Source organism: Bos mutus, chromosome 11 (genome assembly GCF_027580195.1).
Source record: "Bos mutus isolate GX-2022 chromosome 11, NWIPB_WYAK_1.1, whole genome shotgun sequence".
NCBI classification, from domain to species: Eukaryota; Metazoa; Chordata; class Mammalia; order Artiodactyla; family Bovidae; genus Bos; species Bos mutus.
In genome coordinates, this window is record NC_091627.1 from 104,265,935 (window position 1) to 104,292,823 (window position 26,889).

Consider the following 26,889-nt stretch of genomic DNA (forward strand, 5'->3'; position numbering starts at 1 on the left):
GATGACACCACCCTTATGGCAGAAAGTGAAGAGGAACTAAAAAGCCTCTTGATGAAAGTGAAAGAGGAGGGTGAAAAAGTTGGCTTAAAGCTCAACGTTCAGAAAACGAAGATCATGGCATCCGGTCCCATCACTTCATGGGAAATAGATGGGGAAACAGTGGAAACAGTGTCAGACTTTATTTTTTTAGGCTCCAAAATCACTGCAGATGGTGACTGCAGCCATGAAATTAAAAGACGCTTACTCCTTGGAAGGAAAGTTATGACCAACCTAGACAGCATATTCAAAAGCAGAGACATTACTTTGCCAACAAAAGTCCGTCTACTCAAGGCTATGGTGTTTCCAGTGGTCATGTATGGATGTGAGAGTTGGACTGTGAAGAAAGCTGAGCGCCGAAGAATTGATGCTTTTGAACTGTGGTGTTGGAGAAGACTCTTGAGAGTCCCTTGGACTGCAAGGAGATCCAACCAGTCCATTCTAAAGGAGATCAGCCCTGGGTGTTCTTTGGAAGGAACGATGCTAAAGCTGAAACTCCAGTACTTTGGCCACCTGATGCGAAGAGTTGACTCACTGGAAAAGACTCTGATGCTGGGAGGGATTGGGGGCAGGAGGAGAAGGGGACGACAGAGGATGAGATGGCTGGATGGCATCACTGACTCGATGGACGTGAGTCTGAGTGAACTCCGGGAGTTGGTGATGGACAGGGAGGCCTGGCATGCTGCGATTCATGGGGTCGCAAAGAGTCGGACACGACTGAGCGACTGAACTGAACTGAACTGAACACTCCACGGCCAGACAACCCCACACCCTAACCCACACAAGCAGCTCCGCCCACCCATATTCAGGGCCGCGAGGCCACGCAGCGTGCGTCGCGGCAGGGCGCCAGGGGCGGGGCTTCGGCCCCTGCGCGCTTTCCAATTGGCTCTCAGAGGTGCCTTTCAGACGGCGCGCAGAGGCTGCCGGCGTGCACTTCCGGCTGCTACTTTGGCGGGAGTTGGCGCCGGGTGTGAGGTAGGATTCGAGGGAGTTGCTCCCGGGCTGGGCTGGGTCGGGCCAGGCTCAGGACCGCTCAGGGGCCTTCCCGCTTTGGGTGCCAACCCGGAAGGCCTTTTTGGGGATTGGTGAGGGTTGGACAGGGGGCCGGCCCTGTGCGCCCACTGTGGGGTACGTGGTCTAAAGGGCAGCCCCTCAGAGAGCCTAGCTAAGTGTGGTCCTCCGCTTCTCGTCACCCTGGACGCAGAACCAGTGTGGCAGGACCCCTTCCTTCCGTCTAAGGGCAGCTCGGGGGACGCTCGCTGTGGGTCTGCGAGGGGCTGAGTTGAGTCCCTTCTCCTCCAACTCCAGGTGCGGGATGCAGGGTGAAGAGGTCGTGTTCAGCATGTTCTTTGTAGGGAACAGGCATACCAGGCAGGGGAACGGGTTTGGATGAGATCTTTTGATCAGGGACGCAAACTCAGATGCGCACAGGGGCCGGGCGTCAGGTGTGCCTGAGGTGGTGGTGGACGGGAGGGCGCGTGCGGCCGGGCGAGGGGCATGGGGACAGTGGCGCTGGGCTCTGGCCAGCCGAGGCCCTGTGGGGTGCGTGCCAGAGACGCCAGGTCGCTGGTTTGTGTTTGTTTTTTTTTTAACAACAGCCGCTGGAGACGCGGGTTTTGTTTTGTTTTCTTTTCTTTCTTTCTTTGTTTTGTTGTTGTTGTTTTAAAGTAACAAGCTCTCTGGCTTTTAAAAAGTGTTTATTTATTTTTAATTGATTTATGATTGACAAGCTCTCTAGTTTTAAATGTTGAGGTTAATCCGCCAAGTTGTAGAAGACTGCAGGGCCAAAGAAAGTACATCTGTGAACTGCATTTGGCCCTCTAGTGGCCAGTTTGCCGCCTCTGCTGTTGGGGTCCTGCGGGGAGGGGTGTCCAGGCGGGGAGTTGCAGACTGACAGAGAAGTCCCCATTTGGGGGGCTGGGGTGCTAGAAAGATCTATCCCCAAACTGAGCCCTGGATTGTGTGAGCTGAGTAGCTGACTTGGTTGGTGACTGGGAGTTATCCCTTGCCTTGCCTTAACATATCCTTCCCTTCCTCTGTCCCTGTAGCATTAGCCCAGATCTAGGGGGTTTAGGTTGGAGAGTGGGGGTGTTCTGAAGCTGGGGTGAAGACACCCTCCTTGCCAAGCAGGCAGGACTCCACAGACTGGAGCCTGGTCTTGGGGACTTCCTGTGCCAAGTGTTAGTGAATTGGGCTGGGAGAACATTTTCAAAGGAGGAGGTACGTTCCAGATGAGTCTAGCAGAGCTGTTCACTGGGGAATTGTGATCCTGGTACCACTTGGTCTTGTGGTTCTAAACTGCTAACTGAGGAGAAGAGGAGAGATGCAGAGGAATTCTGGGAGACGAAGTTACAGTCAGTTAACTAGCATCTCCTGGGTCCCCCCTCTGGGCAGGGCAGAAGGCTGGGCATACGAAGATGAGTGCATTGTAGCTCTTGCCTTCAGGATACTTTCAGATGATATGGGCTAACTCTGGAGGAGGCTTCTTTCCTGGCAGGCTTGGGCTGGGGGAACCAAGGAAGGGAGGAAAAACCTGGAAGGTGATGCAGAAGCATCATGGACTTAGAGCCGTGGACTTAGAATTTGGGGAGGTGATGGGAAGGGAGAATGCATTCCCAGGTAGGAGTAGGAACTGTGTAGTGAGGGTAGAGATGGTAGCAATAATTGGATCAGCCTATCCATCAGGGACATGGAGAGAGATCAGGGGAGAAGGGTTTTTAGGGCCCAGTTTCTGGACTAGGAGGGGTTTGGTGCTGTCTTATGGAAGATGGATGTTATACTGTGGTAGAAAGGAGGAGGCCGAGGCAATACCAAGTGGGATCTTCCATAGAGAGTGCTGTGTGAAAGGATACCAGTTGTGGAAAAGTGTCTTATCCCCAACCAGAAGACCATTCCTTGGGGACAGGTCTGTGTGGCATTTCTTTGAGTTCTGACCCAGAGAACGATCACCCATCCAGTACCCTCAGCCCTCATTCTTGTAATGATTGAGGGGAAAGGGGCTGTCTTCTGGTGCTGAGCAGGCCGTGGTGGCCTCGGGACAGTGGTCCTGTTCCTATTTGGCAGCCTAATGCCTCCTTCCTGCCAGTCCAGGCTTGTTCCTTCCTAGTGCACAAAAAGTGTCAGAGTCTCTAATACAGCCCCATCTGTGCTGTGAGAAGGCAGAGTGGATATCGACGATGAGACAACCCATTTTCTGAGTGCTAGCCTGAGGTAGCCCTGATCTGGACACTGTGAGATCTTTTGAGGATAGTTGGCTTCTTGGTGGGATCGGTTGGGTATTGAGGGGAAAGGCTTTGATCTGAGCCAGCCCCCAGATTCCAGCCCTGGATCAAATGACTGCTGGCTTGCATGCTGTCTGTCTGTTTTGGGGTGGGGCGTGGGGGTCACTCCAGTAACCTCTGGTTGTGGCCCAGATTCCAGTACCTCCTCCATCCTGTTTCCTCTTCCCAGGTCAGGTTCTTCTGGAGAGAGAGGAGGGGCGCAGAGGTGGCTGGTTCCCAGATGCTGTAGACCCCCATGAACACCATGGCAGAAGCCAGACTCCAAACCCAGAAGAAAAGCAGCCAGGATGGTCAGGAGGTAGCATTCCCATTCCCAGAACACCCTCTACCCTCCTGCCTCCCGTCCTGTGCCCTCACTCCTGGAGCCCACCTCCCTCTGTCAAGGACTTTTGAGTCCCCTCATCTCTCCCTGTGGCCCTTTTCCAGACCAGCCTGTGGTCCTCAGGCTTTGGGATGAAGCTGGAGGCTGTCACCCCATTCTTGGGGAAATACCGCCCCTTTGTGGGTCGCTGCTGCCAGACCTGTACCCCTAAGAGCTGGGTGAGTGACGGTCAAGCCAGGCCCTACCTTGGGAAGCTTGGTTCTGGGAGCCACAGCTGCCGCAGCCCCGGGAAACAGTTTCCTTCATGTCTTCAAGCCCAGCCCTTCCCTAGCCTGTTGTCTCAGGGGAGTGGGTGCACTAGTGCTTGTTGGTTGGTGGTTTGGGCCTGCTCCTGGCTTCTGGCTCCCAGGCCTGGGAGAGTTGGGTGGGGAGGTACAGAGGGATCTGAGAGGCCAGAGGGCTGGGGTCTGAGCATGCCTGCACTCAGAGCGGAGGGCCTGGAGACACTGTCCACTCAGAGTCGGCGAGCACTCGGCACATGCCTGGGGCCTTTGTAGGTCCGTGCTGGGGCTGGTGGGACTCAGGGTTCTTGTGGAGATCCAGGCTACATGTTCCCTGCTGTTGGTGAGAGAACTTCTCAGAGATGATATGCTACTCTCCAAGAGGGTGATTCTGTAGAGGATGCAGCCCTTTCCTTTTGACCATGGAGCCCTCTCTCCTAAGTGAACTTCAGGATCTGAGGTCAGACATCTTTTGGGAACTGCAGTGCTATAATCCATCTCTCGGTAGACTGTAGAGCCCATCAGGGAAAGACTGCAGAAGACAGAGCAGGAGCTTTCCTTTGCCGGTTTGCAAAGGCCGCCCCCAAGCACATGCTCTCTACCCCTTTCCGGCAGGAGTCCCTCTTCCACAGAAGCATAATGGACCTCGGCTTCTGCAATGTGATCCTGGTGAAGGAGGAGAACACCAGGTAGTCCGAGCTGGGGGTGGTGCCGGGTGGTGCGTAGGGCCCTTGGGTACAGGGCTGCTGGGGCCCTGCTTTGTGTTATCATTTTCTTCTTTTGATGGGACAAGAATGGACTGTGCCCTCTGCTCCAGACCCACAGGTGAGGACAGGCAGGCTTGGAGTTTCCCTCAGCTCCTTTTGTGAGCTTTCAAGCCCCGAACCTGTACCCTGTTCCCTGGGGAGAGGGGATAGGAATGGGCCACAGGTGGGCAGGTGCTTCCTCTTCCTGCTCCATAAGCCAAGCTCAGGTGTTCCCAGTCCACAGGACTAGGATGTGATCCCTTCCTGATGGAATACCCTCTGTGGGCCCTAGTTGGGGTGGGGGCCTCTGAGACATCTACCCCCTGTTCTGGGGGCTGTGCCCAGGTTTCGGGGCTGGCTGGTTCGGAGGCTCTGCTATTTCTTGTGGTCACTGGAGCAGCACATACCACCCTGCCAGGATGCCTCACAGAAGATCATGGAAAGCACTGGGTGAGGAGGCAGGGACTGGGATCTGGTTGGTACTTCTGGGATCCTTAAAGGGATGACAAAGGCTCTAGGCGGGGCTGGTTGAAAGGACTGGTTTCGAGAGTGTTAGCTTGGTCAGGGACCCTTTTTTAAAGAGGGAGGGTGAAGGCTGGAGGCTGTGCCCTGGGGACTACGGGGCTGAGGGAAGTGACCTTAGGCCTGCTTCAGCCCTATACTGCAACCACCACCTCCCCTGCCCTCCACCACAGGGTGCAGAATGTCATCTCAGGGAGGGCCCCGGGAGGGGCTGGGGAAGGCCAGGTGCCCAGCCACGTGAGGAAAGAGGTACAGCGCATCTTGGGCCACATCCAGGCCCCGCCCCGCCCCTTCCTGCTCAGGTAACTCTGCTGAAGGGCGCCCTGAGCTGGGGCCTCTGCTCTTAGGGAGAGAGCATTGGCTGGGCTTGGGGAAAGACTAGACTCCCCTCCTGGGGGAGCTGGGTGGTGTATTTACCAGACAGCCTGGAAGAGCCCTGATCTGGACACTAAGAATTTTGAACACAGCTGGCTCCTTCAGGGGACCAGTTGGGGAAGGGGGAGGGGCTTTGATCTGAGCCAGCTCCCAGATTCCAGTCCGTGTTCTCACCACTGCTGGCCTGTGTGTATCTGTCCTGAGAGGGTGGGGGCTTAGGGGGATCATCTCAGGAATGCCTGGTTGTGACCTGGACTTCAGTGCCTCCTCTGCCCCTCCACCTTCCCCCAGGTCAGGCTCCGGTGGAGAGAGGAGACCGGGGTCCCCATCTGTAGGCCTGCCCACTCACTCACACATACCCACCACTGTCACCACCTGCTTCCTTCCACACATGTCCTGCACAGGGTGCAGCTCCTCTTAGATGCAGAGCAAGCCTCTGGGGAAGTGGAGGTGGCACATGCTTGCAAGAAGGACAGAACAAGGGCTAGGACTGAGAAAACCTGAAGGCGGGGAAGAGACCTGTAAGCCAGGGACAGAAGGGGGAATTGAGCCAGCCTCAGGGAAGTGAGGATGTCAGGGAGCAGTTCTCCCAGAGGGAACAGCATGAGCTGTGGCTGCAGGAAAAGGCCAGGTTTGTTCAAGAAGCTGATGTGGTTGGAAGCTGGCAAGTGAGGGAGTGAGTTGTTGGAAACAAAATCGAGAAGTAGAAGGGAGCAGATATGCAGAGCGGTATACAAGATGTTTGGATTTGATTTCTAAGTGCAATGAAAACCAATGGAAAGGTTTTAGACAGAGAGTGACAGCAAGGTTAATTGAGGTCAAGAATAGAGAACAGGTCCTCTGGGGAGGCTGGTTTGTTAGTCTAGGTGAGATGATGGGGGGTGGGGATGGCAGTAGAACTTGGGAAAATGGATGGAGAAACCAAAGTGAAATGAACAGGACTCACTGATGTAGAGGAGGGTTGGAATGGGGCCAGTGGAGGGAAAGGGGGCGCTGCAGGGGGCTGGGCATCTGGCTGAGCGCCTGGCGGTGTGGTTGGAGGGGAGGAGGCAGGCTTGGGGGGGGGTGAGTTTGGCCCACAAAAGGTGTTTTGGACATAAAAGTTTTCTGACACCTGACATAGTGGTGGAGACACTGAGGCAGCTGCTTATATATTAATATATGAATTCGGAGCACAGAAAACAGGTTGAGACCAGGAATGTGCATTTGCAGATCTTTAGCACATAGGCGATACTTAGAGCCAGGGAGGAGTGAGTCACTGAGGGAAAAGGGTACAGGGCAGCACATGCGAGGCTCAGCCGTCCTGAAAGTGCTGAAGGGTCAAGTGAACAGGAACAGGAAGTAGGGGTTGTTGGTGACCTGTGACCAGCCTTCCACGTGACCATTCTTTGGCTTTGTCACGACTTCCAGTTCCTTGACCTGAGCACCTTACACCAGCCATCAGCCCACCTCCTGTCTTTCCTGCCCTCCAGGCCTAGCTTAGATTCCAGGGCCCCGGGTGACAGAAGTGTCCTTGGGAGGGAGTCACTGGGCACAACCCAGTTGTGTTTAAACCTAGCCACCTGCCTTCTCTGCATCGAAGCAGCCGAATGTCCCTGGAGAGACGCACAGTGGGTAGATGTGCTTCCTTTTTAAGTGTGAGTCTCAGAGGGGCACAGCGCGCTCTCCAAGGCTCTGATCTGGACTGCTGCTTCTCTGACTCGCGCGCTGTGTCCTGATCGCACCTCGTGGAGAAACAGGAGCCATCTGATGAGGACATGCCACGTGTCCTCCGTGTCTCCATGCTGCCTGCATCTATGCCCTCTCCCGCTTAAAGCCAGTCCTCTCATCAGGCTCTGGACGTCCCCTCCCCAGACTTTGCCCCTTCGTTGTCCCCTCTCCTTCTTACATCACTAACCCCTCCCTTTTAGTCCACTTGCCTCAGCAGTTTGCAAAGACAAGGCTGGTTATGCCTGGAGAGAGTCTTGGCTCTCTGATCTCCTTTGGGATGCATGGGGGCACAGACGTGCTCTGAGGCAGTGGCCCATGACGTCTTCCTAGGGGAGTATCAGCACCTTGCAGGTGTGTGCTCTGCTGTCAGGCCCACCTTCCAGTCCCAGCACCCCCACTTCTTAGCTTTCTCTCCTACCCAGCAGCTTCTGCAACCAGTCTGAACCTCACTTTCCTTTTCTGTAAAATGAGGACAGTAGTAGTGCCTGCTTTAGAGGAGTTCTGGGCGGCCCATACCTCAGACTGGGCACTGCTCTGCAGGCTGTTTAGCTGGGCACTGCTGCGGTTCCTGAACTGCCTCTTCCTGAACGTGCAGCTGTACAGGGGCCAGATGAAGATGGTCCAGAAGGCCTCCCAGGCAGTAAGGCCCGCCTTCACTGGGATGGGGATGGGGTGGGATGGTGGGGACAGGAGCAGAGGCTAGGCCAAGCCCTAAGTCGGGACCAGCCCTGTCAGCTGGGTGGGAAAAATGCACTGCTCTTTGATGACCTTGTCTTCGTGTCTCACGGTCCTGCTCCCTAGAGGCTTCCTCTAACGGCTTTTCATCATGTCTTAACAACCATTACGTCAATGCATTACCTTAAAAGTTGTTGACAGAGCTCCTCCGCTTTTGGGAAATGTGCTCAGAAAGCCTGCTCAGCCGAACCCTCCCTCCCTCTGGGACTGCCCTGGGTCTGGAGGTGCTAGGTTTCGGCTGCCTGCATCTTCAGGGCGGGGGTGTGGCTTGGCACTTCCCTCTGGCTCTCCCTGGAGCAGGGCTCGCCGCTCGTCTTCCTCTCTACCCACAAGTCAGTCCTGGATGGCATCCTGCTGCCCTTTGTGCTGCTCTCCCAGGGCGTGGGCGTGCTCCGTGTGGCTTGGGACCCCCGCACCTGTTCCCCCCTCCTCAGGTAAAAGGCTTGTGCCCTTGGATGTACAGCGGCGAGGTCCCCAGACTGGGATAGAGGTGTGGGGGAGGGAGGTGGTGTTGCCAGCATCAGCTCCCCAGAGGGTCTCTTCCTGGCCCCTCTGCTCTCAGCATATTGTGCAGCCCAGCCTGTGGGGCTCAGATGGAGGGTCAGCTGTGGGCTCTAGGGCCATGCCTGGCCTCAGGGTGTTGAGGCAGGACCCAGGCTGGCCCTGAGGGGGCCACGGCTCTCACTAGCCTCCTGCTTGGTCCCATCTCCTGAGCACCTTACCACCTCTGCCCTGTGCCCCACAGAGCTCTGCTGAAGAAACTTGGGGGGCTTTTTCTGCCCCCAGAGGCCAACCTCTCCCCGGACAGCCCTGAGGGGGTTCTTGCAAGGGCTGTGGTCCATGCGGTGAGTGCTGTGCCCCCAGTGGTGGTTTATGGGGCCAGGCAAGGGAACAGGGGCCTTAGCTGTTCTGGTTTTGACACCTGCCTCCCTCCACCCACTTGCAGACTGTGGAGCAGCTGCTGGCCAGCAGGCAGCCCCTGCTCATCTTCCTGGAGGAGCCCCCTGGGGTTCGGGGGCCTCGGCTGTCAGCCCTGGGCCTGTCCTGGCTGGGCCTGGTGGTGCAGGGGGTCCAGGCAGGCATCGTCCCAGACACTCTGCTTGTGCCGGTGGCTGTCACCTATGACCTGGTTCCAGAGGCACCCCATGATACATGCCACGTAAGACCTTCCTGCCCTGGGTCCCCAAGTGGATACCATCTCCAGAGAGGAGGCACAGTTTTGTATCCTGTGACTGAGGCCCCTCGGGGCTGGGGTTCAGGGGGGAGTGCAAAGCAATTCTACCCCTATGGTCATTATCCTGTGGCACCCACCAAGGCTGTAACAGTCATCTTCTCATTTCATTCCCAAAAGACCTTGCTAGGGAAGGATTTCTCCTGTTTCACAGACAAGAACAAGCCTGGAGAGGTCACGGTCATGTGCCAGGTTGAGCCTAAGATGAAGTAGAGCAGAAAGCATGCCCCAGGCAAGCCAGCTCCCTCATTGCCTTCCTCCTCCCTGCAGGCCTTGGCCCCACTGGGGCTGTGGACAGGTGTTCTGGCTGTTCTGCGGAGCCTGCGACGCTGGGGCTGTGGCCGCCGAGTCTGTGTCCGTGTGCATTTGGCCCAGCCCTTCTCCCTGCAGGTGTGAGCCCTGTTGGGCAAGGCTGGGCATACCTGTGGTCCATTCTAGGGCTTCTGGCAGCCTGGCCCTCAGGCCACTGCAAGGACAGCCTGGCATACTTCAGATGGGCTGTATGTAGGCTTCCAGGTGGGCCAGGGAAGACCACCTGACAGCCTTGTCCTGGGCAGGAATACATCATCAATGCCAGAAGCTGCTGGGGCAGCAGGCAGACCCTGGAGCAGCTGCTGCAGCCCATCGTGCTGGGCCAGTGGTAAGGGCAGAGGAGTATGAGGGTTTTGGGCAAGGAAGGCAGCTCTCAGACCCCGGCTGAGTGTGAGCTGGCACCCCCTCCTCTCCTGACCACAGACACATCAGCAGCCCCAGCCTTCCCTCACCAGCTAATCTTTGTCATCTCAAACCATCCAGGTGCCCCCCACCCCGCCTGTAAGTTGGGTGTGGGTTATGGCACACCAGCCTGGAAAGCACTAAGGGTACACGGGCCCGCTCTTGCAGGGACGGGAAACACCCTCACCTTTGTATTTGGAAAGCTCTGGGTGCCCCGTGGTTGTCTGTACGCTTGGTCCCCTCATCCTGTGGCCTATGTCTCTATTCTAGTACGGCTGTCCCCGACACTGAGAAGGAGCAGGAGTGGACACCTGTGACCGGACCCCTTCTGGCCCTCAGGGAGGAGGACCAGCTGTTGGTCAGGAGGCTGAGCTGGCACGTCCTGAATGGTGAGGGGCCCTCGGTCTGGCCTCTGGGGGAGGCTCCTGAGCATTGTGTTCTCCAAGTTGGCCAGTGGGTCAGGGCCCTCCGTTCCAGGTGGGTTTCTGCACCTGCCCCCTCCTGTGGGCCCACTTGGGGCACATGAAGAGTGGAGCCTGTCCCTGTCTTTGCCCCTGAGGAGGGGGCAGCCAGGGGGAACATGAGCCACTAGGTCAGAGCACACAAGCAAGCAGCTGCCCGGCCCACTGCACTTTGAGGTGACATTCGCTGAACTGAATAATGTATGTCAGGGGCTTAACAGGTACCTGGAACAGAGGGGGCTTTTAACAGCATAGTTACCATCTTCTCAAGTGTGTCTGCCGTGGCAGAGACTGTGGGTTCGTGGGTAGCACCATGGGGTTGCAAAGAGACATGACTGAGCGACTAAGCACAGCACAGGCCTACAGGAGGCAGGGAGGGTCTCGGAGCTCCCAGCCTGGGTTGCAGCATATATTTGATGTCAATTCTCCACCAGGGAGAGTGGCATGCAGGGACCAGGCCTGCTGTGCCCTTCCCAGGGTGGAGTTGTGTGGGAGTGTGTATGTGGCTGCTGGCAGGGACGTGTGTTCTTGGCTGGGAAGACTTGCCCAGTGACAGGGACGGGGCTGCTGGGCCTCGGCCCTGACCAGCATCCCCAACCTCTGGCTCCAGCCAGCGTGGCGAGCTCCGCGGTGATGAGCACGGCCATCATGGCGACGCTGCTGCTGTTCAAGCACCAGAAGGTAGGGCCCAGGGTGCTAAGGGCCCAGGGGAGGAGCCCCGGCCCTTGGCTCAGTCCCCCTCTGCCCACCCAGGGCGTGTTCCTGTCGCAGCTCCTGGGGGAGTTCTCCTGGCTGACAGAGGAGACACTGCTGCGTGGCTTTGACGTGGGCTTCTCGGGGCAGCTGCGGTGCCTGGTGCAGCACACGCTGAGCCTGCTGCGGCCACACGTGGCCCTGCTGCGCATCCAGCAGGGGGACTTGCTGGTGGTTCCGCGCCCTGGCCCAGGCCTCACGTCCCTGGCACGCCTGAGCGCCGAGCTGCTGCCCACTTTCCTGAGCGAGGCTGTGGGTGGTGAGTCCCCAGGGCTTGCGGTGGGTGGAACACGTAAGGGTGAGGGGCACTGCACGCCTCCTCATGTCCGCCGCCTCCTCCCCCAGCCTGTGCTGTGCGAGGGCTGCTGGCAGGCAGGGTGCCGCCCGAGGGCCCCTGGGAACTGCAGGGCGTCGAGCTGCTGAGCCAGAAGGAGCTGTACTGCCAGATCCTGCTGCTGCTACACTTGCTGCCACAGGACCTGCTGCTGCTGCAGGTCAGGCCTCCCCGCCTGCCCCAGCCCTGTGGCAGCAGGTCTGGTCAGGCTTGCCTGAGCTCACACTGGTGCCTGTCGCCCCTCAGCCCTGCCAGTCTTGCTACTGCTACTGTCAGGAGGTGCTGGACCGTCTCATCCAGTGTGGGCTCCTCGTGGCTGAGGAGGTAGGAAGGGGGCTGCAGACAGAAGGCCCTGCCTGGAGCCCGGCTCCTCTGCCCTGTGTGGGGGTGGGGGAGGGCAGCCCGGCCCCAGCTGAATAGACGCCTGGGTCCTGCCGCCGCCACACTCCACCTTGGGGTGTCACCACGCCTGCACTGGACCCGTGCGTGCCTGTACTGGCAGAACTTGACAGGCGCACCTCTGGGGGCTTCTGCAGACCCCCTGCCCTCCACATCTCTTGTCCACAGGGGCTGTGGCCCCTGTGGTAGGTGCTCCTGTCCTCTCAGCAGCTGTCACCGTCTGGCGTGGCCTGGGGCATCCTCCTCGGCCCCCCAGGTCTGCGTCTGGTTTCACCTCCCGGCATCTGGATGGCCATGTACCCCGTTGGGGGGCCTCGAGACTGGCCCTTGGCCAGCCTGACAGGGCCCCGTGGTTCTCCCGGCCCTCAGACCCCGGGCTCCCAGCCAGCCTGTGACACAGGGAGGCAGCGTTTGAGTGCGAGACTGCTGTGGAAACTGAGCGGGGACTTCACCGACAGCGACAGCGACGACTTCGAGGAGGCGGAGGGCCGCTACTTCAGGGTGCGTGGGGCGCCACTGGGGAGGGCGGGGGAGGCGGTGGGAGCCGCCCTCACCCTGGCCTGTCCCCTTACAGCTCAGCCAGCAGTCGCGCTGCCCCGACTTCTTTCTCTTCCTCTGCCGCCTGCTCAGCCCAGTGCTGAAGGCTTTGCGCAGGCTGCCGCCTTCCTCCACCGAGGACGGCTCCCGGATACGGGTGAGGCCCGCACACCGTGCCATCCTAAGGAGAGGCCGAATACGGTGCGGGGTGAGCTCTGCCTGCGTGGGGCCCAGGTCTCAGACTCTCTCCCTCACAGAGTCCGGCTACACGGAGCAGTTGTTCCAGTTCTTACGGGCCACAGCCCAGGAGGAAGGGCTCTTCGGTGAGTCCCAGCAGCCAGCCCAGGCCCCGGGAGGCAGGCTGCTGGCTGCTGCCCCCTAGTGGGCAATGAAAGCCCAAGGTCAGGAGTACTGGCTGCAGTGTAGAGGCCTTTGGGTCCAGCTTGAGTCCTCTCCTTGGGTTGTTCCCTCTTTAAAGAGAAGAGAAGCTGTGCCAGGGGACTGTCGCCACCTACAGCCTTCACTTCTCTTTCATCCAGAGTGTGCGGACCCAAATCTTGCCATCAGTGCCATCTGGACCTTCAGAGACTTGGGGGTGAGAGGGGCCAGTCTCTCCATCCTCCTGTCCCCCTGCCTCCCACCCCCATACCCTGACAGAGCTGCTGAGGGGAGCTGGCTGTACCCACTCGGGGATTTACCCAGGGTTTCCCAAGAGCAGGCGTGCAGACAGTAGCTGGGGAAGGTAGGACAGTTTTCCTGCTCCTCTGTCTCCCTGACCACTGGCTCATCCTGCTCCCAGGTGGGGTATCAGGATGTTTGAGAGGCAGCATTTGACCTCAGACACTAAGGCTTAGGGGGTCAGTTTTCCAGGGGAGGGGCCCAGCGCCCATGTGAGCACTCAGAGCCCTTCTCTGCGGCTCAGGTGCTGCAGCAGACGCCCGGCCCCACAGGCCCCATGCTCCACCTGTCCCCTGCCTTCGCCAGCCGGGATAGCCAGGAAAAGCTGGGACAGTTCATCCGGCAGTTCATCTGTAGCTAGAACGGTGGGGAGGAGCCCATGTCGAGACTTTTCAGCCCTGGACCGCAGCCCTGCCCTGAGGCAGAAGACTTATTAGCTGGACTGTCAAATTTTTGCGGTTTGACTATGCCTTGTTTTCTGCATCTTTTGCTGCAATAAACTAGAGGACTGGATGAGTCCCCTGTGCCCAGGCTCAGCACTGTTTCTCTGGTGTGATCATGTGTATGTATCTGCTCTCCTTCCCCACTGGGTGGGAATGCCCTCTCACTCCTGGAAACACATCCTAAAGGAAGATAAAAAGAAGTTTATTGAGGAGGTGAGCACCATCTCCTCTCCCTCTACCTGAAGAGAAGTCTCGAAGGGGCTGGCACCGGGCCTCTTGCCATGTTGGGCTCCGTGGGAACAAATGCCCCTTCTGCTTGCAGCAGAAGGCATCACACCACCTTGTTGATGATGACACCCAGTTCTTCAATCTCACACTGGACTTCATCGCCTTTCTGCAATAGAGTGGGCCATGAGGCTGTCAGGCCTGAGGTGTGGCGTGCACATGTCTGCACATAGTCTGAGCCAACGCCACCAGGCCTCTGCCTTTCCTCACTCAGCCAACCTACCTTGAGGAAGACAGGAGGCTTCCTGAACACACCCACACCTGGGGGCGTCCCGGTCAGGATGATGTCCCCTGGGTAAAGAGTGACGAACCTAGAGGCAGAAGGGCCAGGTGAGGTCAGGGGCTGGGGTGCCACAGCCTGGCATGGGGGGTAAAGCCCCCAGGTGGTGGTTGGGGCCAGGCTCCGCCCCACTTACTGGGAGACCCAGGCTATCAGCTCTTCTGTCTTAAACACCATCTGGTTGGTATTGCTGCTCTGCATCACTTCCCCATTCACTCGGCAGCAGATCTTTAGGTTGTGTGGGTCTGAAACGCAAAAACGACATATTTGGGATTCTCCCTTCCGACCCCCAACCCCCTCCTGACAACCAGGAAACGAGAGCACAGGTGGCCTTGTAACTTGCCAGGCAGAGGCTTGTCTGCTGGCTCCCCACCCTGGAGTCTGTGTGGACTCTGGCCTGCCCAGGCCTCCCTGTGCCCACCACCCAGCAGAGCGCCCACCAGTGGTCACTGGGTGGGTTAATGAGGGGGTGTTCCAGACTCCAGGGGCTGAGAACAGTGGCTGGGTTTTGCCTTAAAAAACAGATTCTATCTGCAGCAGAGGCTGACTGGGTGATATAAAGCCACAGGGTAACAGCCTGAGCAGTAGTGAAGACTCCTGCACCTGATGGCTGACCTGTAAATGTGTCCTGGGTAACCAGCACTTTCGTCCTAACTTCCTGGTGTTTCACACATTCACAAGCGCGCCCCCAGGAGCACAGTGTACTTTCACTGATGACTGACTACCCAGGGCGCCGTGAGGCTGAATTACACAGACAACTCCTGCCCGGGGCTGTGCTGTCCTCTTCACCCCCGTCTTTTCTCCAGGCTCCCACTGTGCCCTTGCTGCTTGAAGCTGCTGCCACCAGGCTACACGGTGGCTGGGTGAGGCCCTGGGGGTTAGCTCCCATCTCCTTCACTAAAGAAAGGGCCGGGGACTCGGGAACAGCTGTTCTCTGTGATGCTCCAAGGCCATCTCTGCTTCCTTCCAACGTAAGGACTCTCCCAGATGGTGGCAGCCAGAGGAAGCCTGACCCAGCCGTCAGGAGAGAGCCCTACCCTGTAATTCACGTCCTGAGTGCACAGTCACCGCCTCTGCTGCTGTAGGCCTCTACAGTGGGGACGGGGAGGGAGGCCAGTGGAGAGATCTGCTCTAATCCAACCGTCAACGAAAGGGCAGCTGGGGACGGGCCCTCGGCGGGCCACGCCCCTCACTCCCCTACTGGAAAGTGGCTTCGCTGACATATCTATGCAGGAGGAAGGAGAGAAGCTGCCCAGCGGGCCGTCAGAGACCTACCTGCCACGCTGTCCTTGGTCACCAAGGCAGGGCCCAGAGGGCAGAAGGTGTCAAAGGTTTTCCCCAGCAACCACTGCTTTCCATTGCGTCTCATCTGCCAGTCACGGGCACTCACGTCGTGTGCCACAGTGAAGCCAGCCACATGGGCCATGGCATCTGTAGCCTGTTGGGGGCAGGGGATTTGGCCAGATTGGAGGTTAGCTCATGGTGACACCAAGCCCTATCACAAAGGGTCTCAAAGCCTTGATCCCATGTTAGTGGCTGGAGGTAGCCAGAGGTGGTGGTGGGTGAGGGGCAAGGCAGTGTCAGGAGCGGGTAGATGCCAACCACTTCGCAGTGCCAGGATAGCCGGCCCTCTCTCCCTCACCTTGATGTACTTGCCTCTCTTTCCGATGACCACGGCCAGCTCCACTTCCCAGTCCACCTCCTGTGGGCGGGAAAAGGGCAGTAAGCTGCCTGGCTCCGGGCCCCGTTATTCCGCTAAGGGGCTCCTGCCACGGGGCCAGGCCTCTGAACGGTGGGGTGGCTGCCGGGCCGTGTGTGGAAGACCACAACCCTAGGGGAGGGCCCGCAGGGGAGGTGTTGCGTGTGGACCGTAGCCTCGGGGCAGTGGAGGCAGCACCGCTGCAGGCAGGCAGAGTGGCTCCAGTGACTGCAGAGGAGCAATCTGGTGGGGGTGGGGGGTTTACCAAAATCACTCTTGATACTTCCAAAAAAGGATAAATACCGAGTAACAATAGCGAACCCTACTTGTTTGCCAGACACTATTCTAAGTGCTTTAATGCACTAACTCACTCAAATAAGATCAACATGCCAAAATAAATGTGGGCCAAAGGTTGAATAAGCAGTTTACAAAAATAAATACACAGGGCCACAAAAAGGAAAACATGCTCAGCCCGTTCCATAATCAGCAAAGCGCAAATATATAGTAGATACAAGTTAGCCATGCAAACTGACTTTTCTAATAGTAACAACCGTGAACACAAAAAAGAACTGGATTCCTCGGGAAACGGCCAAGTCCATGTCGGTGATGAGAGTACGAGACAAGCATGGAACTGCTTCGCCGTAGGAAGGAAGTGCTCAGAAAGTGCTGTGGGTGGGGGCCATCCGAAAGCCGCCCCCTGACCAAACAGATCCTCTGAGTATCAGAAAGAATGTCCATGATGGACTATGGACTATGACATATTGGATAAAAGTAAAAGTCAGGAATTTACAGTGATAACGGGACAGGGGTAAAACAAAGAGCCAAGCAGTGTTTCTCCACAGAATACCAGCTAATAAAAGTAGAAGGCATGACAGAAAGAAAAAGTCACCTTTTTCTAACCCTTACTGCAGTAATGGATTCAGGGAAGGGTGACCAGATGATCCCTGGAAGAGAACTTGTGGGGCAAATAAGATAGTCATGTGGCTTCAGTGACTCTTCTGCAGACTGTTTACCAGTTACCACAGTGAAAGGCACCTTACCACGGAGAGGTCACGTGAGCATCAAGGAAACTAGGCGATCAAACTTCAGGACCACCCGACACTGGACGTGATGCAAGCACGCGCCTGCTGCCTCAGCAATGTCGGTGTCCTGCCCCATCCCCCGCTCTCAGACTGAAACCTAAACCCCAGTGTGAGGGCATGAGGTGTGAGGGCACGAGAGGTGCTTAGGTGACGAGGGCAGAGCCCCCATGAGGAAAGCGGTGTTAGAGAGCTCACTTCCATAACCCAAGACACGGTGAAGAGACACTCACCTGTGGACAGAAAGGGAGCCCTCACCAGGCACATAATCTGTTGGTGCCCTGATCTTGGACTTCCCAGCCTCCAGAATTTCAAGAACTCAAGTGTTGTTTTATAAGTCACCCATTCTACAGTATTTTGTTACAGCAGCCTGAACAGATTAAGCTGTGTAGAACTCTACAAAAATGTTTAACCTGAATCTAATCATGACGAACTGACCAGACAAATCCAGAGTGTGAGACACGCTATGAGACAATGTGCCTGATTTCTTCAAAAAGTCTGTCATGAAAGGTAAAAAAGGGTAGGGAGAAAAACTGCTGAGATCAGGGGTCAGCAAGCTGAGGCCCACAGGCCAAATCCTTGCTTGTCTGCTGTCTGTGTTCCTGTAAATGACGTTTTCCTGGACACAGCCATGTTCCTCCATGGACCATCCAGGCTGCTTCCACACAGCAGCGGCCAAGCTGAGCTGCCACTACAGACACTGCTGGGCGCTCAGAGCCGAGCACTCACTATTAACTGGCCCTCTGAGAAAAAGTCTGTGAATCCCTGTTCTAGACAAAAGGCACTAAGAGATACAACCAAAAACAATGTGTGACCCTGACTGATCCTGGACCAACTCCAAAAATCAAAACGGGACCCAAGTTAAAAGTCACCTTTGGAGGCAACGGGTAATATTCCCAGTTGGACTATGTATTAGCTATGGTTAATATTAACTTTCTTAGCTGTGGTAATGGTATTGTGGTCATGTAGGACACTGTCCTTATTCCCAGGAGACGTATGCTGAAGTTTCTATGAGTGAACTTTCTTTTTTGCTGACAAAGCAACAGACTTTACTGGGAAGGGGCGCCTGGGTGGAGAGCCGGAGGGTAAGGAAACCAGGGGCAGGACTGCTCTGCTACATGACTTGCAATTATGAGTGAACCGGCTCAACGTCTACAATTTACTTTGTAAAGTTCCTTCTACTAACCCCCCTTTAAACAGTGTGTGTGGCTGTGGGGCAGGAGGGAAGGAAAGCAGCAGAGAAGCGGGAAAGCAGGGCGGGAAGGCAGAGAGAGAAAAGCAAAGACGGCAAAATGCACGTGGTGACTCCAGGTCAAGACTCTGGGCAGTCGCTGCGTGTTTTTCCCCCAACTTTTCTATAATTTTCAAAGTATTTCTAAACTAAAAATTTTAAAGTACTAGTACGGGTACATACACTGCTGGTGGATATGTAAACTGCTTTTGCAGCCGAAGGTCACTCTGGCTAATTTTTGAAACCCTGCCTATACTCTGACAAAGACACTCACATTCTAAGAGTTAATTTAAAGGAAATAACCACACATTGATGGATGTGCAAAGTCTCTTCTATAATGATATTCACTGCAACATTATAAAAGCTAAAAACTGGAAACAACCTATTTAGCAATATGAGGACTATTGAATGAATTATCGCCACTGACACAAGAGAAAACTAAGCAGTGACCTAAAAACCATTGGGGAGAATATTTAATGGCATGAAAAATGTCCTTGATGGGGAACTTAAGTAAATGGTAGGCATATGCGCAGTATAAAGAGACAGAAACAGAAAAACCCTAGGGATTATGAGTGGAATAATAAAGGGAAGTGATACAAATGAACTTAATTACAAAACAGAGACTCACTGGCTAGAATGAATTGACGGTTGCTGGGACGGGGGGAAGGGATGGTTAGGGAGTTCGGGATGAACATGTACACACTGCTGTATTTAAGATGGATAACCACCAAGGTCAGACCTTTTGTACAGCACAGGGAACTCTGCCCAATGTCATGTGAGCCTGGATGGGAGGGGCATTTGCAGGAGAATGGACACGTGTATGTGTACGGCTGAGTCCCTCTGCTGCTCACCTGAAACCATCACAACATGGTTAATTGGCTATTCCCCCAAAACACAAGTTCAAAAGGAAAAAAAATTCTGGGAAGATATATAGTAAAACAAATGTTGCAAGCCCTGCACAGTGGGGACATGTGTAGCTTTTCATTTCTTTATGTATTTATGTAATTTTGAAAATTATGAAATTTATAATTTCTTTACATATTTTATTTTCTATAAAGCAAGTATATTACTTTTATAATCAAACAGGAAAACAATTAATGTCTTTTTCTCCCCCAGGAGCTGTCTTATCACTGTATAACACCCTGGAGTTTCTGTTTAATGCGCTACTGAGCAGCAGGTGGTTCCCTCAGGCTGGACGCTGAGCACCTGTGATGGCCCCAGGGACTCGGGGTGGGGGACTGGAGGGCGGGCACCCACCTGGCTCTCAGGCGGAAGGATGATGTTGTCATAGGGCCCCACAATCGCGCTGGCGAACTTGCTGAAGATGATGGGCTCCTTGGGCACAGGCACGTTCTGTTCTCTGCAGTGGTCTGCATAGTTCATGCCCACGCACACCACCTTGTCTGGCCGAGTGACTGGGGCCAGGAACGTCACCTCTGACCGTGGGAGGACTGGCAACTGGGTGGCCAGTGCTCTGCAAAGACCAGAACAGGAGAGAGGGGTTTTCTGGGGATATCCTGCAGCTGCTACCACGCTTTGCTTTTTAAAACATACTTTCTAGATCAACCATCAGAGTCAGCATTGAAAATCAAGCCCAGCTATTGCCCCTTGATATGAGAGCACTGCTTATGCTCATCCAGTGTTGATTTCCGATCCCCCATGAGGTAATACGGGCTTTCGCAGGTGCCTCAGTGGTAAAGAATCCACCTGCCAATGCAGGAGACGAGGGTTCAATCCCTGGGTTGGGAAGATCCCCTGGAGAAGGAAATGGCAACCCACTCTGGTATTCTTGCCTGAAAATCCCATGGACAGAGGGGCCTGGTGAGCTACAGTCTGTGGGGTCGCAAAAAATCTGATACTACTTAGCGACTAAATAACAACATAATACAGAAATACATAATAATTTCCATGTAAGTGAATTCAAAGGGTGCAAATGGGGGTAAGGGAAAGCTCTGTCTTCCACCCCTTCTCCTAGTCACCCCACTCCCTCCCCATAGACAAGTGCTGTGTCCTGTATGGATCTTCACAGTCACTCTGTGTATACTCTTCTCCCATCTTTTTTACGCCAATGACAGCATGTTATATACATCTTTTAAAAAATATGTATTTTAGAGATCTTACCATATAAAGTCTACTAGCTTCCTCTTTTTTGTACAGTTGTATATTACTGCACAGTAGATACACCCAATTCTCTAATAAAGGACAGGGAAGGAGTTTCTAATCTTGCAAGAATATGAAAGTAGGGGGAAAATACTGTTACCAACACTGTGTGCTGTCAAACATCCGTATTTATATAAGCTTAACAGGCGAAAATGACATCTCAGAGTGTTTTTAGCTTTTTAACTTAGTTTTTAATTTCCTGTGTGTCAGCGTCTTTAGACCAGATACCATAGGGCTCCTGGGTTCAGGGAGGCACCTACCTAATCCAACTCAAACCCAAGAACTGTCTTTAAGAACATCTTTTCAGTCCTCTTAGGGCCCCAGGTGCCAACCCCTCCAGCAAGCAGGCCTTAGCCCCCTCGGGAAGGCAGTGGGGCAGAGTAGAATCCTGCCCCCTCACCAAGTATGTGGCCTTGGGAAGGCCAGTCATCCTCCCTGGGGCCCCTGTAAACTGAGGCTATTGACACACAAGACTCCTAAGGCTCTTTGCTAAGAGAGAGGAAGCCTGCATTACCCTGATCCTTTGCAAAAGAATTACCCAGGTTCTGTTTCCCAGGGCGGGGACGGGGTGGTGAGGAGCGAGGGAGAACGGGGCAGCTAAGGCAGGGTCGTGCTGCCTGCTGACTTACCTTCTCACCGCTGACAGAGTGGCTTCTCCCTGCTCCAGGAACTCCACCATCGTCTTGGGCAGTGTGGGCTCAAAGGCGTTGAGGTCGATGACACCCCTGCCATTCCCTGACTCCAGGCCCAGGTGGGGTCCCGCTAGGTGGGGTGCCTGGAACTGCACCAATCTCATGTTTCTGGAGGGCTGAAAGGGCCACCTCTGCGCCTGCAGCACAGTCGTGAGCAACCTCCTGCCACTGGACCCCAGCATCAGCTCCTATGGGGAGAAAGTGGGTCCTGAGGACAGAGGGCCTGAGACCATCGCTGGGGCTCCCAAAGCTTCTCGAGCTGCAGCCCAAGGCTTTTCGCCCCATCAGCTTTTCCCGGCACACGGCATGGGAAGTGGTCCAGATTTTAAGTTATTTCACCGTGTATTGCTCACCATGTATTGGTCATGTTTTGCTCAATTCTGGGCCTGTAATGAAACGCTGAGACAGTGAAGGACCAGGAAGCCTGGCATGCTGCAGTTCATGGGGTCTCAGAGAGTCAGGCACGACTTAGCAACTGATCAACAACAATGAAACACTTCTAGAGAGGCAACTCCTGCATGCCAGCCACTAAGCCAGGTCCCCAGGATTCCAGTCTTCCTTCACCCAGTGCCCCTCACAGCTTAGGCTGTACCTGGCACCGCTGAGGCAAACCATGCAGGTCAGACGCGCTCAGCCCTGCCGTCCTGCCTGCAGGGAAGGCTGATGTTAGCAACTGATGTGGTCAAGTAGGATTCAGCAATTGAGACCACTTCTGGGAAGACTGCGGAAAAGGCAATGGCACCCCACTCCAGTACTTTTGCCTGGAAAATCCCATGGACAGAGAAGCCTGGTAGGCTGCAGTCCATGGGGTAGCTAGAGTCAGACACGACTGAGCAACTTCACTTTCACGTATTAGCAAAGGAAATGGCAACCCATTCCAGTGTTCTTGCCTGGAGAATCCCAGGGATAGGGGAGCCTGGTGGGCTGCCGTCTATGGGGTCGCACAGAGTCGGACACGACTGAAGTGACTTAGCAGCAGCAGCTGGGAAGATTGAGGGCCCTGCCTTTGTCGAGTTTCTTGAGGAAGTGTGGGCTAGGCTAAAATGAATAGGTCTAGGAATTCATTAAAGGGGGGCCCACCATGAGCAAGAGACCGCAGGTGAAACAGGCTCCACTCAAAGACAAGCTGACAGAAGCAATTTTTTTTTAATGTCAATTTGATCCTGTTACCCTCCTATTTGGGCTTCCCAGATGGTGCTATGGTAAAGAATCCGCCTGCCAATGCAGGAGACGCAAGAGACACAGGTTTGATTCCTGAGTCAGGAAAATCCCCTAGAGTAGGAAATGGCAACCCGCTTCAGTATTCTTGCCTGGGAAATCCCATGGCTAGAGGAGCCTGGCAGGCTACAGTCCATGGGGTCGCAATGAGTTGGATATGACTGAGCAAATAAGCACGCATGCATGGGGGAGAGTACAGGCTGCCTGGGGAGAGACTGCAGGCAGAGTTCAGGGGCCAAGCCTGACAGGGGCCCTCTCCTCTCTGGGTCCCTGGGCCATGACTATCTCTTTCACTACTGGGTGCGTGATGCCTAGTACTGTGCCTGCCACGCAGCAGGCTCTCAGCTAGTCTCAGCTGAAAGAAGGAATGTCAGAGCAGGGAAAGCTGCTCTACTTGGGAAAGCTTGGTGATTATCCATCTCAGGAGGAGGTGCCATCCCTCCTCAAATCACTGAGAAAGTATCAACAAGGCTCAGGTCCCATCTTGAGTTCTAGGCTCCACTCAAAGACAAAACCTGTTCTCTTCTTTTTTTGTTTCTAAGTCTGGCCTCTGTTCCCAAAGTCCCTCCTCTTCATGGCTCCTTGCTTTCAAAAGCAGCCCTTTATGCCTGGGCTTCCCAGGTGGTAACCCGGTAAAGAACCTGCCTGCCAATGCAGGGAATGCAGGAGACACGGGTTCAATCCCTGGGTCAGGAAAATACCTTGGAGGGGGGCATGGCATGGTGGTGACCCGGTAAAGAACCTGTCTGCAAATGCAGGGGAAGAAAGAGACATGGGTTCAATACCTGAGTCACCAAGATCTCCTGGAGGAAGGCATGGCAACCCACTCCAGTATTCTTGCCTGGAGAATCCTATGGACAGAGGAGCCTGGTGGGCTACAGCCCATGGGATCACAAAGAGTCAGATACAACTGAAGAGACTTAGCATGCATTATGCTCAGGCACTTGGAGGTAATCCCAGACTCCTGGTTCTCTGATGATTCGGTCTGCCTTGATAAGTTAGAGACTGATTAGATCCAGGTCACTTGTTCTGATTGCTCACTGTGCTGGCTGATGAGTTTAGCCAGAAAACCAGGAGTTTAAAACCTCCTACCCTCCTACCTTACACAAGCACCAACCATGCCACGGGCAAGGGCTGTTCAAGCTACAGTGTTAGCACTGAGATACTTCACACACTAAGATTAAACCGATCCCACTGAATGCCAGGTCTTACCTTAAGTGCTTTACCTGCAATGTCTGATTTAATTCTCCTGACAACTGTGGAAGGCAGGGTCTGTTGGTCTCATTTCACAGATAAAAAATCTACAGTAAAGTGCTGGGACTTGAATCCAGGTCCAGGTGACACTGGAGTTCTTGATTTGGGTTAACGTGTCCTCGTGTCCTCGGGGTGTTAAGCACGGGACACTTTAGCCCAGGGGTATTGATGAGAAATAGGAACCTCCAACAGGAGATCGGGAGGCTCAGGGACGCCCTGCAAGCCTTCAGCCATGCTCCGGGAAATTTGATCTGCTGGCTACTGCCTCGGGGAGAGGGCTTGTCACCTGCTCTCCCAGATAACCACAGGCTGACCTTCCCACGCGACAGACCCTTGCAGGTTCTCATTTCGTTCTATAGCAATCCCTCCAGGCAGAGAGCCTCATTTCACAGAAGAGGGGTTGAGGCTTAAGGTGAAGTCACCAGCCAAGGTACCAGAAAGTGGCCCCGCTGCTTCTGTGGGAATCAATGAGCCACAGTGCCTGAGCTCAATCCAGCTCCGTAAAAGGGTCCTTAAGCAAAAAGGCTGGGACCTGGGGCGTCATAAGCCTGCGAAACAAAGGTTTGCGCCCGGGATCGCGTGCTACTATTCACTCGTCTGGGCCCCTGCGTGGGTCTCCCAGTTTCCCTGTATGCCTAGCTCAGTGGGCGCTCAGAAAGGCCCGCCCACCCCACCAGAGTGCTCGGAGAGGCGGGGCAGCAGCGTTCAGTCCTGCCCATCCCGGGAGGCCGGGAGGGAGGCTGAGGCCCAGCGTGCCCCGCCATCCGGCCCAGATCTAACCTACCTGGAGCCCTGCGCTGTCGGGATAGGACTCGCGGGCCCGAGACCACGACCACCCGGCGCCTGAGCGCAGGTACTGAGCTCGTGAGACAGCTACCAGCCTAGAGTTCTAACAAGGGGGTGAGCCGAGGGGCTCCCCTAAATAAGACGTCAGCGGAGGCGGGCGCGCTCTCGTGGCGTCACGGGGACAACGGCCAATAGCAGGGCGTCTAGTTCGATGCCGGAAGCACGTTGCGGAGGGGGCGGGCCCAGCGCTGACGGGTAGGTGGTCTCTTACTTGCTTCTGCAGGCCTGCTGGCGCAGACTCTATACGCCGGGCGCTACGTTCCCGGAGGCACTCGCTCTTGGGACGCCCTGCGCTTGCAGGAACCTGAAAGTGGGTGCTTCCTGAAATTTTGCGCCCTGGGCCCGCCTGAGGCCCTGCATCTGGACCAGCCCTGCTCTGATCTTTGAGCAAAACGCGGTGGAGACCAAATTATGGCGCGCTGGTTGACAAAGACAAGCCTTCCGATTGTGCAAGATCAGTGAAGAGAGGAGGGATGTTTGTACCCATTTCACATCTGGGCAACCTGAGGCCGGAAGTGTTTTACTCAAGATGTCATATTGACCCCAAGTGCAGCCTTTTACATCTTTTTACAGCCCTGTCTTCATATGGGCTGCACACAGGGTAGTGGGAGGCATAACCTCCATTATTAGAAAACAGGTATTCTAGTGGAGAGGTGGTTTAATTAAACAAACAATCTTACTTTCCAGGCCTCTGGCATATGGAGACATAGGAGAGGGTCTGGGCTAGAGTCCCAGCACTTAATCAAGGAGCCATCACGGGCTTTATTTGCCCTAGGAAGGAGTTTGACCCTTATCTAATCTCACAGGAGGCCACTGGAATGTCCTCAGAGGGAGTGGGTTGCATTTGAGAAGTTTTGTTCAGGCCACTCCTGAACAAGGAAAGGTGTCTGGGTAAGAGTGATGCAGCCGAGAACAGTGGTGACTTGGTGTGCGGCAGAGATAGTGAAAGTTCTGAGATGTTGAGAAGGCAGAACTGACAGCCCTCAATGATGACAGGAGGTGGGATTAAAGGGGAAAGAAGTGTAAGGCTGACTCCTAGGTCTCTGGCCTGGTAGATGGCAGTGCCATTCACCAAGACACGGGTTCCAGGGAAGCAATGTGTCTGGGGAGAGGATGGTGAGCTCAGTTTTGGGTGGGTTGTATTTAATGTGTCTGTCTATGGGGTCTCACAGAGTTGGACATGACTGAGGCGACTTAGCAGCAGCAGCAGCAGGGTATTAAAGGGGGTCTGGAGCTTCAGCTTTTGTCTGGCTTGAAGATGCAGGTCAGCATGCATGCATGCTAAGTCACTTCAGTCGTGTCCGACTCTGTGCGACCCCATGGACAGCAGCCCATATAAATGGAACATGGCGAGTGAGTGTCATGGGTGGGGGGTGGGGGTGGGGGGATGTGCTAAAGAGAACCTAGCATAACCCCCAGTCAGGAGACCCACCATGTAAGGATGAGCCAGAGAGATGGAACGGAAACAGTGAGACATGGGAACTCGTAACTTCAAAAGTTAAGTAGAAAAAGGGAATGTAATTCTACTAATGTAAACTGCAATGTCTGAGATGACAAATACCCTACAAGGCAGAGTCAACGTTGCAGAAAAGAAGATTGGTGAATTTGAAAACAGCACTAGCTTTTGGGCTGGTGCCTCCATCTTCTGGTAATTCGCCAAAATGACCAACACAAAGGGAATGAGGAGAAACTAATGTTCTAGGCCTTTTAGAAAACACGGCCACATGCGTGTGAATCTACAAGAAAGGGCACTGCTCAAAAAGGGAAGCCCCCGACTGCGCCCACAGCAGAACTGAGTCTGCAGTGTATCCCTGCATGCTGCCAGCATTGTAGGAAACAAACAAAGGCAAGATTCTTGCCAAGAAAATTAATGTACATATTGAGGATGTTCAGCACTCTAGGAGCTGAGATAGCTTCCTGAAAAACGTATGAAGGAAAAAAATAGAAGCACAAAGTCAGTGGGACTTCCCTGGCAGTTCACTATTTAAAACTCTGCTCTTCTACTGCAGAGGGTTTGATTCTTGGTTGAGTAATGAAAATCCTGCATGCTGCCCGATGCAACCAAAAAATATTAAAATTATTTTTTAAAATATGCCAGCAGATCTTAGGTCTAGTGAGGTGTTTTTTTTTTTTTTTTTTTAAGACCATTAGGAAAGACCATTTCTCTGGGAGAAATCCAAACAGCTTAATATATGTGTAATTGGACCCAAAGTAGAGGAGAGGGAAGGGGGAACAGAAAGAAAATATTTGAAGACGTAATGACCAAGACTTTTCTAAACGTGATGAAAACTGTAAACCCACTATACAAGAACTCAACAACCCTCAAACACAAGACACACGAGGAAAATGACGTCATGGCAGAGCATAAGCAAGTTAGTCCATATTAGTGAGAAACAGAAAAATTGAAAAGCAGCCAGAGGACTTCTATGTCCAGAAAAATGGAGAAGCATTTGTCTTTATTCCTCCTGCTAAGTACAACTAAAAACCTACACAAAGCAATCATAAGACTCTGAAAAAAGATGAACAGGCAGGCCGGCGCGGGGTCTGCAGAGCCATGAGGTGATACAGCAGTGAATTCTCTGGGCTG

The 26,889-nt window shown here is 54.5% G+C and overlaps 2 protein-coding genes across 4 annotated transcripts; one reads left to right on the forward strand and one right to left on the reverse strand.

The window, feature by feature from the left end:
• The first annotated feature begins 3,552 nt into the window (after nt 1-3,552).
• Nucleotides 3,553-13,494, forward strand: LOC102281971 (glycerol-3-phosphate acyltransferase 2, mitochondrial). Its single transcript, XM_070380038.1, is given in 21 exon segments — nt 3,553-3,615; nt 3,744-3,857; nt 4,536-4,609; nt 5,012-5,116; nt 5,362-5,490; nt 7,814-7,913; nt 8,309-8,442; nt 8,754-8,853; nt 9,510-9,629; nt 9,797-9,879; nt 10,224-10,342; nt 11,025-11,095; nt 11,168-11,426; nt 11,513-11,661; nt 11,748-11,825; nt 12,270-12,401; nt 12,475-12,541; nt 12,544-12,594; nt 12,695-12,760; nt 12,977-13,032; nt 13,360-13,494. Coding segments are annotated over 21 exon segments (2,187 nt in total). The 3' UTR covers nt 13,477-13,494.
• Nucleotides 13,495-13,743: 249 nt separating this feature from the next.
• Nucleotides 13,744-24,414, reverse strand: LOC102281686 (oxaloacetate tautomerase FAHD2A, mitochondrial). Of its 3 annotated transcripts, none has more exons than XM_070380039.1 (9): nt 24,241-24,414; nt 22,988-23,053; nt 20,922-21,172; nt 19,390-19,606; nt 15,766-15,825; nt 15,399-15,561; nt 14,260-14,368; nt 14,067-14,154; nt 13,744-13,952 (listed from the first exon to the last, which is right to left on the reverse strand). In XM_070380039.1, exons 3-9 carry the CDS (start codon nt 21,164-21,166, stop codon nt 13,890-13,892), a joined length of 945 nt encoding a protein of 314 aa, XP_070236140.1. In that variant the 5' UTR covers nt 21,167-21,172; nt 22,988-23,053; nt 24,241-24,414; the 3' UTR covers nt 13,744-13,889. The 3 variants fall into 3 exon arrangements, with proteins under 3 accessions (XP_070236140.1, XP_070236141.1, XP_005891664.1); XM_070380040.1 differs by lacking the exon at nt 22,988-23,053 and adding an exon at nt 23,415-23,458; XM_005891602.3 differs by lacking the exon at nt 22,988-23,053 and having other exon boundaries at nt 24,241-24,412.
• Nucleotides 24,415-26,889: the final 2,475 nt, after the last annotated feature.

Coding starts and splice junctions, on each gene's coding strand:
- LOC102281686 (XM_070380039.1), bottom strand. CDS start 21,166: ATGCTGGGGTCCAGTGGCAGGAGGTTGCTCACGACTGTGCTGCAGGCG. Junction 15,562..15,765: donor AGAGAGGCAAGTACATCAAG/GTGAGGGAGAGA, acceptor TGCCCCCAACAG/GCTACAGATGCCATGGCCCA. Junction 14,155..14,259: donor CTGATAGCCTGGGTCTCCCA/GTAAGTGGGGCG, acceptor TTCTGCCTCTAG/GTTCGTCACTCTTTACCCAG.